The sequence below is a fragment of the Danio rerio genome, chromosome 12 (genome assembly GCF_049306965.1).
Source record: "Danio rerio strain Tuebingen ecotype United States chromosome 12, GRCz12tu, whole genome shotgun sequence".
Taxonomy (NCBI): Eukaryota; Metazoa; Chordata; class Actinopteri; order Cypriniformes; family Danionidae; genus Danio; species Danio rerio.
The window spans coordinates 14,668,349-14,680,000 of NC_133187.1; the positions used below are offsets into that span (position 1 = coordinate 14,668,349).

An 11,652-nucleotide genomic window follows, 5' to 3' on the forward strand; every position below is an offset into this window, starting at 1 on the left:
GTACCCAAATGACACTAACTGTAGGGTCATGATTAGGGCCAGAGAGAATCCATGGACACTTTTTGCTATTTCTGCTGTGAATTTTGTAAAAAAAATAAATAAATAATAATAATAATAAAAATAAAAAAATAAAAACTGCGGATTTATGCGAAATGATCATAATCATTATCCGGAGTATCATAACTAAAGGCTTAATAAATCAAATCAAAAATAATAAATTTTTCAATTTAATTCAATGTTTACAATGCAAATCCAATTAGTCCACTTATTTGGTAAACAAAGCAAGTCTCTCATATAAAATATCTACTAAAAGACAAAACGTATTACTTTTCACACTGTTTTGTAAATACATCGAATTACATAAGTAAATGCACAAATTCAATGATAGGCTAAAAATCTGCTAAAAATCTAATGATTTCTGCGCGGGCATATTCTGGGTGGGCCTAGTCATAAGCAGCTTCCCACCCTCTCCTACTCCGCTAATAAAAGATTCAGCAGCCAATTAGCTGGCTCCAGCATTATGGCAGCCAGCCAGCCCCAAGCTCGCCCTTAAGCTCCAGAAGTGGAGCTCGCTTTGAGGTGCAACCTGCCTGCATCGCCCTCTGAAAGGTGTCGCCCAGCATCAGCTCCTCTAACCTTCGAGCTGCAGACTCCGTCTCTACCATCCGACCCTACGTTGGCTCTGCGTTGATACTGCACCTTTGGATCTCTTCTGGCTGTACCTAATCGCTCCATCCTGCCTGCTACATTGAGCTCCTCACTCCTTTCAGTTACTTCTTGGTTCTCTGTCGCTCTGGCTCCACCGCGGATTTATATCCCATCACTGTCATCTCGCTCGGGTGAGCCATCCGCTTCACCTCGCCCCTCTGGGACCTCGACGTCACCCTTGGTCTGCAACTCTCCGTCCCCTTCTTGGGCTCCACCTCCATCAACGGCGTCTCTCTCAGTTGGCCCCCTGGAGTTGGCGGCCATCCTTCCAACATGGCTCCTCCCTTCCTTGACTCCACCCTGGGCTGTCCGCCTGGCTGCGTCCTGGGTCATTTGGCTCCTGTTTCAGCTCCCTTCCTGGCTTCTCCCTCTGGTGTCTTTTTCCTAGACTACGTCCGAAACCGCTTACTTCCATACTAAATATTATGCTAAAATCAGTATTCGAGCCTAGTAGTATGTCTAAATTCATAGAATTCGAAAATCAGTATGTGAGAAGTACCCGGATGACTTACTACTTCCGGCGAGATTCAGGAGTGCACATCACATGCATGCTGCGCTATCCCATGATGCCCTGCGAGCGAATTCATGAATGGGAGTAAAGTGACGCAATTGACACAGGTAGGTCATGTGAACATGACAAAAAGTAGTACGTCCGAATTCCATTCATACTTTTCACGTTCATACTGTATAGAACGTACTTTTCTAACGGCCGAGTAGTACGTTTAAATTCAAATGCAGTACCTACTGAGTAGTAGGCGGTTTCGGACGCAGCCCTAGCCTTGTCCTTGCCTTCACGTTTTCCTGCTCCCTCTTTGGCTCCTCCCTCCAGAGACTCCTTCCTGGCTTAAGCCTCTTCCTCCCTTGATGTGGTGTTGTTTAGAAGGTGCAAGGACGCGCCTTCAAAAGAGGGGGCTAATGTCAGGGTTCTGTGTTTGTATTTTGTGATTTTTTTTTATTTTTTTTTCCATGTGCTGTGCTCCATGTGCTTCTGTTTATGTGATATGATTCCTTTGTTCTATTTTCACACCGTTTGTTAGTGTTTAGAGTTTCCACCTGTGTCTCACCCCTGTGTCCAATCAGTTAATCATGTCCTTTGAATTTAAGTCCTGTGTTTTGTTCAGTGCAGCGTCTGGTATTATACGTCTTTTTGAGTTGTCTTCTAGTGTGTTTCTGCGTGTGATTTCAGTGTTTTTTTGTATGTTCCGTTTGTAAATGGATACGTGTTTTGATAATTCCTGCGATTCCAATGCAATTATGAGTGTGAAGAGAGTCAAGTCATGAGAAACGCATGGTGCAATAACTAACAAGCATAAGTTTGCATGTTAAAAATACATTAGAACATATATTGAATGTATTGAAGTATAATTAATAAATGCTGTAGAAGTATTTTTCTTAATTACTTTTAAAACACATTAACTAACATGAGCTAATAAAACCTTTCGCTAAAGTGTCGCCGATTTTTTTTAAGTTTTAATAATGTTTATGTGAAGAAATTTTGTACACATCTTTCAGAGTACAAAATGGTCAGTGTAAAAATCAATCATCTTTTAAAGTTACATTTGTCATATAATATCACATGAGAACAGACATAATGTGGTTTTTTTTCTGCATCTGACTTTTTTTTTTTTTTTTTTTTGTCAGACCATGCTTAAGTTAATGGTGTCAGGTGAAGGAGCATCCCGTACAGGAGTGATGATATCAATTCCTCAGTACCCACTATATTCTGCTGCTCTGGCTGAGTTGGGTGCGGTGCAAATAAATTATTATTTGGATGAAGACAACTGCTGGAGTTTGGACATTAATGAGTTACGACGTGCCCTGCAGGAAGCAAAGAAACACTGCAGACCTCGAGCTCTGTGCATTATCAATCCTGGCAACCCCACAGGTGTGACACATTATATTTCCATAACATTTATGCATTTAGCAGATGATTTTATCCAAAGCGACTTACATCCATAAACACACCCGGACCAGTAAGCCACCGAGGGAGCAGTTGGGGGTTCGGTGCCTTCACTGTCCTTACCAACAATCACTGATGTACCCCGGAATTGAACCTGCAACCTTTAAATCTCTAGTCTGACTCTTTAATCATTAGACCACAGCTGCCTCTAAGGAAAAGGCAAAAAAATTGTTATAGGATGTCAAAACACATTCATAAACAACATTTGCTAAGGCCCAATTCCAATTCTATTTTTGTACCCCTTCCCCTTAGCCATTACAACCGAGGGTAAAGAGGACGGGCTTCAAAATTTACCCCTAAGAATTGGGACAGCGTTACAGTACCTGCACATGTCATCATATGTAATCGCGATCTCATGCTTTATATAAAATCACCGTACGCGACTGCTGCTGTTATTCCAGTTGTGCTATTTTTTAGTTTTTATCTTCAAGAAATCACTAAAGGCATATATTATATTATCATAACATAATGTTACAACATTAACATATAGCAGACACTGTAAAAAGGTAATTCTCAGCCACTAGACTGTTCTGACAGGGTATTCGAGTGTAATTGAGTGTCAGAATGTTTTGGGACTGCTGTACAGTTATTCCCATGAATTATAGATTGCAAAATTTAAAGTTTTATATTTATTAATTTTTTTAAAAGAATGACTGTAAAACACGAACGCAATTAATAATACATTAAAACATGGGTTTGTTTGTCATAAAAATACGTAACAATGAAAAGGAATACAAATTTGTGGATTTCCTTACTTCTGGGTTCAGCAATACTGCCGTTCTGGGTGGTGTATTCTGGGAAATTTCTTACCCCTGGGTTTCGATTGTGGTCCTGAAAAATCTTCATTTGAAGGGCTATTCACCCCTTCCCCTTAGCCCTATGCCTTAAAGCTAAAGGGAATTGGGACACCACTACCCCTTTACATGAATACGCAAAACGCGGGGTAGGGATAAGGGGAAGGGCTAACGTCCCATTTACACGGGGCTTCAGCGTCAATGCTTGACTGACGGCGTGTCTGAAGTTGGGGCTAACGCGATCGTCATTGCAGCGTCAGCCAATGAAATTCAGTAAGTAAAAGGCCACTGTCTGATTGGCTGATGCTTCCGTCGGCGCTTTAAAACTTCTGCAGCGAGCAACGCCTCTGAAGCGGCATAAACGGATCCACAATGCAGTTCGGCAATGCCTGACGTCACCCATTCAAAGTGAAAGGGAAGCGTTGACGCTGACGCCTCGTGTGAATGGGGCGAAAGGGGTAGAATTGGGATTGGGTCTAAGTTGTGGCTCTATCTTGTCTCACTCCATCCTGTCAAATCCTGCCCTACCGGTATGTAAAATCCTGGAGTTACTCCTGTCAACACAGAATTATGACTGTATAATGTAGATGTAAATGTGAACTGATCGCGATAATTAACAGATCGTGAATAATCAACAAATTAAAACTGCTAAACAGTGTTTGCTGTTGATTCAATCATCACATGACAGTAAATAAGCAAATGACATTGAACTTACTTTTTTCTGTTACAGTAATGCGAGCAATCAAGCAAACTTTCCAGATGAAATGGCTCATGCAACACTAAAGCATGATGCTTGTAATCAGTTCACTAAATGTCCATATGAGATAGAACAGAACCTTGTGGCCTACTTGGTGTACTGCTTGTACATACTCTCTGACAGGCATACATAGAGAGTTCGTAACAACTTTTATTTAGACAATTTAAAGACAATTTTCACCTTATTTTTTTTCCGGAACCTTCAGATTACAGATTTACAAATTTTATTTTAGCCAAACTAACCTAACAAAGTATACATCAATTGAAAGCTTAAAGTACAGTTTACATCTCAGTTTCAAAACATTGTTACTTTTGACTTCTTTTTCCATTGTCCTTATATCATTCCTTAAATCCCTTTCTCATATTTTGAAGCAAGAAAAGAAAACAATTATGCGCAATTTAAGAAACAAGGATCACCCAGACTATGTATTTAAATATAAAGAATGGGTAAATGGAAGTTTTTGTCTCGTTCATTTGCATTGTTGTTGCAGTTGTTCAAATATGAACAATCACTGTGCTGGAAAACAAACAACTAATGCTTGTTGCATTTACATCAAGGTCAAGTGCAAAGTCGGCAGTGCATCGAGGAGGTTATCCGATTTGCTGCAGACGAAAACCTTTTTCTCATGTCTGACGAGGTGATTTATATTATATTATTTACATGAACAGATTAAGTTTTGGATTTGTTTACTCATTTAAAAAATACATTATTTATATTGGTATTATTATTTATAAAATTATAATTACACATTTTCAATATGCCCTGCTTAATCCAGGTCTATCAGGACAACGTTTATGCCGACGGATGCAAGTTTCACTCTTTTAAGAAGGTGCTGTTTGAAATGGGTCCACAATACTCTAGTAAAGTGGAACTAGCTTCATTTCACTCAACATCAAAGTGTTACATGGGAGAGTAAGTGTCAAACAAAGAATAAACATCAAATGTTATTTGTGAGAATTTTTCCTCGGACATACCTGTTGACATTCTCGGCCATACTGGGCCACCAGTAATGGGTTTGGAGAAGCGAGAAGGTCCTCCTTCTGCTTGGGTGTCCAGAGCCTGGTAGTTAGTGGGTCATGCCCATAAGGTTCTTCCGCAGAGAAGATGGTACATAGGTTTTACCTTCTGGGCAACCCGGCAGAGCAGGCTCATTGAGAGTTGCAGCACGCGTTCAACTCCTCAAGAACGAGCTTGATGGCAAGAAGCCGTTGTCTGCCGGGGACAACTTCTACGAAAAGCACAAGGATATAGGCGTGGAGGCTCACCGTACAGCTGAGATAGCACAGCTCCTACTCTGGTGGTGGAAGCGTCAACTTTCACAGTAAATGGACTATGGGGGTCAGGGTGTTTCAGGAGAGGGGCTGTACTCAAGGTGTTCTTAAACCTATCGAAGGCTTTGTAGGCTGGCTTGTCCCAGACCAGGGACTTGAAAGTTGTCTTCCATTCGTCCCCTGCCCGGATACAAACCAAGTTATAAGCACTCCTCAGATCTGGCTGTGAAATGATCTGGAAATTTACAGCACAGTGGTCGATACAAAGACGCAGATCTCCATCCTTCTTACCACGGGATAATGGTTGAATGAATCCCTGTTGGAGCATCTCAGAAATGTAGTCCTCTATTGCCTTGCACTCCGGGATAGACGGCATAGATCTTTTCTTTAGCGCCAGGCAGCAGAATGCTATATTATATTATATATTATAGCTAATATATTATAGCCAATGAGGTGAGAGTTTGGTGGCTGCCTACTTACTGAAATCATCCTGGAACACCACGTAATCAGGTGGGACTTTCGGTAGGCATTGGCCTGCCAGGCTCTTGATGCTGGTAGCCGCTATGGGGAGAGACATAGGGATGGAGACTGGGGGCTTCACAGATACAATGCAGTTCTCTATACAGTTTGCATTCTTTGATGAGGTGAATAGTCTTTCCACAGTATAGGCACTCCCCACATCCCAGGTAAAAAAAAAAGTGCACTAAAATGCACTTTATTTAAGTATACTTAGTACACTTGTCAGTAATGTACTAAAGGTGCTCTAATTTTGCACACTAATTTTGTACTTAATGTACTAAAAGATAGTATTAAATATATGTTAAGATAAACTTAATACCATCTAAGTGTGCTCAACTGTGCTATTTTTGAAACACGCTGAAATTGAACTAAAATGTGCTTTTAACATACTATATCTGTATTAAAAAAAATAGTTACAACTAGAAATACACTTGAACCCTAATTTTAAACATTTATAAATATATTTAAGAATAGCTTAAAGCATAATAGTATTATATTAAAAGAATATACAAAATTTGAAAGCAGTGTGGTAAAATACACTTTAAGTATACTTAGTACACTTTTCAGTAATGTACTAAAAGTGCTCTTTTTACGCACACAAATTTTGTATTTAGTGTACTAAAAGATAGTATTAAGTATATGTTATGTATAAGTGTACTCAAATGTGCTATTTTGAGACCATGAAATTGAACTAAAATGTGCTTTTAACATACTATATCTGTATTTTTAAAAATATATATTTAGTTACAACTAGAAATACACTTGAACCCTACTTTTAAACATTTAAATATATTAATGAATAATTTTAAGTATAATAGTAATATATTAAAAGAATATACATATTGTTAAAAAAAAGTGTGCTAAATACTGTATTAAAAGTATTTGGGGAAAATGTACTTCTACTACATTACATTACTAATAGATTTTTAATAAAGTCAATTTAATATAAACTTAAAATTACCACACTCAAAATCAATTTAAGTTTTAGTGATAATATTGCATTCACATTAAGTTTACTTAAGTACAACTTTTGGGAAAATGTACTTCTACCACAATACATTACTAATAGATTTCTTATACATTAACTTATTTTAAACTTAGGATTAGTATGTAAACAGTGTACTAAAAATCAACTAATGTTTAAAGCATTTAAAGCACACTTTTGAAAAACACACTAATAAAACTCTTTTGGATGTTTTTTGTGTAGTGTACTTTATTGTAGTACACTAAAAATTTATTAAAGTATTACTGGTATTTTGTATACTTTTGTCAAGTGCACTAAAGTCTTACAGAAGTATATTTTAGTTAGTATATTTATAGTGTAAAACCATCAAACTTTTATTTAACACAAAAAAATAACAATGTACTAAGTGTATTTTAATTGCATTTAATTATATATATTTTTTTCACCTGTGATGATATCCGACAGGCCCGTTCTGTCTTCAAGAGGCAAGTAGAATTGATCTGCATGGGTTCTGGTACTGGAGGGTAGGCAGCTCTGAAAGCAGATTGGTGAGTGGTTTTATGGGTGTGGCAAGCAGCTCAGAGTTGAGCTATGTGGGCTGCTCATTGGAGATTTTCAGTACTGATTATGTCATCATATATGGCCATAGCAGATTGAGGAGGAGGATTTAAACCTTGCCAGAGCATATGAGCACTGTTTCATTCTAGCCGCTGCCTGAGTTCGAAACTGTAAAGTGTAGTTGGAGATTGAAGAAGTTCCTTGGCGGATTTTTACATTTAATCCGAAAATGAGAGCGCTCCTGTAGCTACACTGAAAACTTCAGTAAAGTGGTTAGTAAACAGCAAATATGTTGAATTAATTAGTGTAATATTGGCATTTCATATTGCTTTTGCCCATAGGAGAGCTTTTCCAGTAAGCAACAAAATCAAGAAGGCTACTTTAGATTGCTCAGTAGGAAATTGACCTGGATGCATCTCAATGTACAAATTTACTTGTAGCAGAAAACTGCTACACTCAGCTGCTTCACCAGAGTAACTATTAGGTAAGGCCATGGGACTTACTGAGACAGAGGCAGTCGCTGGGGGTTGAAGTGCAGGAAGGAGTGAAGCTTTAAGTGAGTTAACCGTGTGTCTGGGATTCATCTCTAAGTCTGTCTTAGGTAGGTCTTTTTGTCACAACAAACTGAGGATTTGACATGACAAGTGTAGAAATAAGAGCAGTTTATTGAAAACAACAATGTATTTAAAGTCTGTTGAATAAGAGTTTGTGGAAGAGATGAGGAAATCTGGTGCAGACACACAACACATGTAGAGAATCCAAGAGTAAACACAGAGAAACTGGAGCAAAATAAATGCTGGAGCAGATGAAACACTGAAACAGGTGAAACGCTGGAGATGGGATCAGGAGAAGCTCAGGGTGTGAGTATCAGGACCAATACTAGTGCAATGGACTGAGGTGCTTCTAGTGCGTGTTTGTGTGTGTGTGTGCGTGCAGATGCTGGTGATTTGTAATTGGGTGAATTTGAACGGGTTAGCATGAGTACAGGTGAATCCGACTGCCTGACAATATGTGATTTACACTAGTCTAATGTTTTGTAAATTTACAAACCAATACATATTTCCAAAACAAGTAACAGGTATTGTTTGGTCTTTACCTGAAAGTTATGCATGTTGTTGAGTGTTGTGTATGACACAAGACTGTATAATGCTTAACATTTTAAGTAAGGTTAAAAAATGTATTTTAGAAATGTATTAATTAAAAATTTTGTTTTTGACCCTTTTCTCTTTTGGTTAAAAAACATGCGATTTTTAGTTGTTGGAATTTGTATCTCGGTTTTTATTATATAGGTTGTTAAATGATACATTTTATGTTAAAGGTTTGTACTGAGATCAACCCTATTTCACCTAGGTCCCCTCACTGTAACATTTCTGCCCTTGTTGCTTGAACAGTGATCACACAAACACAGAGCTCAAATACCCTCAATACCCTTTAGTTGTTTTCTTACAGAGATATTACCACTTAATTCAATCATATTATTTGTTATTGTTGGTACAAATAGATTGGTTTAGTTACACAACACCTACTGTATAATTTTCTAATACTATATTTTTTAGATTATTTAAATGCAACATTTTTTTTCTTTCATTTTGTTAAGCAATAGCATTAAAAGCATGTGCTATCTATCAATTACAAACAATTCTAAAAAGCAATTTAAAGAATATAGTATGAAGTATTAGTGCCCAAAATTAGATCAAGTAAATATCTGTTAACCTGTCTGTCTTGCTCTTTCAAGGTGTGGTTTTCGTGGCGGCTACATGGAGGTGGTAAATCTTGACCCTGAAGTGAAAGTTCAACTTACTAAGCTGGTGTCTGTGCGTCTGTGTCCTCCGGTGCCCGGACAGGCTCTTCTAGATGTGGTTGTTAATCCGCCTCAACCAGATGAACCCTCATATGACACATTCATTAAGGTCAGCAACATCCCATTGATCTAAATTGCTTACTCTCAACATTAAAATAACTGTAATGCGTTATATGTAAAACATCACAATAATAATTATACTTCAAAATCTCTGAGCATAACTTATGTTCTTGACTCATCTATGTACTCTCTGGTGCTATGTTGAGGTCCTCACTTCACGACAAACATCCGGTTTGTCACGTCACATCAAAGTGATGTGTCTTTAATTTAGAATAATTTAGAAAACTGGCAAAGTATTTGTCTTCTGAAGTGTGCTAGCAACACTGTCCCAGAATTTAGGCACACATGAAAAAGATCTACTGACTGCAGTGAATTTTGATATTTTAGGTATGATACATTTTAGGGAATTATTTTAACATAGTGGATGCAAAGAGCTGTACTACAACAGGAGCTTACTTATTACTGGTGACCTAAGGCCTTAACATTTATATATAATTTACATATTGTTTTAGATCAAGTTTTTTTTACATTTTAGGCTGAATAAGAGGCAGCTTATAGGTGTTAAGAGCATATACTAATAGTAGTAAAATGTCAAGACAAGTTTCTGCAACTTCCTCAAATAGCTCCTTGAATGTTTTAACAGTTTAGTTGGTAAATGATCAACCACAAATGTCGCTAATTTGGATGAGTTAAGAAAGTCTGAAGTGAAGCCCTGACTTGTACAATAACAGTACATGAATAATGATGTATTAATATGTAAACTAAACATTAATTTATTATGAATTAATGATGAGTTAAGGTAACACTAATCATGAATTAACTTTAACTACAACGGGGTTCACATGAATTCATGTGTAAATAATGACCACCTTAATTACTTGTAGTTAATTAATGTATTTATAAACATTTACGTTTAAGCTAAATGTAGCCAACATGAACTCATGAGCTGCTAATGTAGTTATGTCATGACTTTACTTGGAGGGGCACATCACTATTAACTCATCCTTAACTACTCATGAACTCCTGTTCATGTTGATGTTGACAGAACACTTTTCTATTGTTATTCAGTGTAAACTCACTAGTTGGACGTGCATAAGGAGTTCATGAGTAGTTAAGAATGGGTTAATGATGATGTGCCCCTCCAAGTAAAGTCACAACATAATTGTACATTAACATATCATTATGGTTAAATTAATAATAAAATAAACTAATGTGGTAATTAATACATTAATTAACAAACAATCATGTACTAACAAGTAATTAAGGTAGCCCTCATTCACACATGAACTATTTGTGAATCATGTTGTAGTTAAAGTTAATTCATCATTAGTGCATACCTTAACTCATCATTAATTCATAATAAATTAATGTTAAGTTTACATATTAATACATCATTTTTCATTTACTGTTATTGTAAAGTGTTACCCATCTTTGTGCAGAGACTGTCAATAATATCCATCTGCACAGCGTGACTTCATTTGATTGGCGTCTTTGTGTGTGTTTGGCTTTTTTTCTGCGTTAAGGCCCGTGCACACAGAGTCGTTTTTTGCTCGCGTTTTCCGTCGACGTTTAACGCCTTGTGGCTAAATAAAGGGCGTCAATGTGATAGTGCACACCAACATGCAAAAGCGTCTTTTTAAAAAAACACTTCATGCTCGTTTTTTTTTTTTTGTTTTGATGCACTGCGTCAAAACCTTCTCCACCAATCAGATTGGCACTTTTGTTCATGTGCACAGAGCTGCTGAAGTTACAGTAAACAGCACTTGGAGTTGCTTAAGCACAAAACTGTCAATGCGAGCCAGCGCACATTGAAGAAGATGCCTAGAGGCAATATGAACGTGGAGCTGCTTATTGCTCTTGTGAACAATAATCATTTCTTCATCGCTAGAGCTGGAGCTGCTACTTGAACCATCCATGCTTGTTCGAGTCACCAGTAACTTTAACAACAAACGTGAACTTCCTCTCCTTTTCTTCTGTGTTATAAGTGGGTGTCAGTAGCTTAATGTTGGGCAGCGCCATCTAACATCAGAAGACTGATTTTGCATACTCTTCAGCTTGACGCCAGTGAAAAGCGCTTGGGTTTGAATACTGGAAAAACTCTCATAAAACGCTGATGATGAACGCAAACGAAAATCGTCCCGGTGTGTAGGAGCCTTAGTGGGCGGGGTTGCAGGTTTAAAATCTCCTGGGTTTGCGTGGCCAACTACTTGTTTCGTAGCCACATCATCGTGAAACACCTAATGACTCGTTATCAAGACGA

The 11,652-nt window shown here is 37.7% G+C and overlaps 1 protein-coding gene across 9 annotated transcripts in view; it reads left to right on the plus strand.

The window, feature by feature from the left end:
* The window catches only part of si:ch211-217a12.1, a 56,370-nt gene that overhangs the window by 15,480 nt on the left and 29,238 nt on the right, over positions 1 to 11,652 (plus strand). For 4 of the 9 annotated variants that reach the window (XM_001919861.8, XM_073918311.1, XM_073918310.1 and 1 more), the window contains exons 6-9: positions 2,350 to 2,593; positions 4,777 to 4,856; positions 4,995 to 5,131; positions 9,267 to 9,441. In XM_001919861.8, the coding sequence (XP_001919896.1) occupies positions 2,350 to 2,593; positions 4,777 to 4,856; positions 4,995 to 5,131; positions 9,267 to 9,441 (636 nt within the window). Of the gene's footprint in view, positions 1 to 2,349; positions 3,522 to 3,628; positions 4,674 to 4,776; positions 4,857 to 4,994; positions 5,327 to 9,266; positions 9,442 to 11,652 lie in introns of those variants that run through there. The other 5 variants (XR_012387884.1, XR_012387886.1, XR_012387885.1 and 2 more) reach the window with 4 other exon arrangements.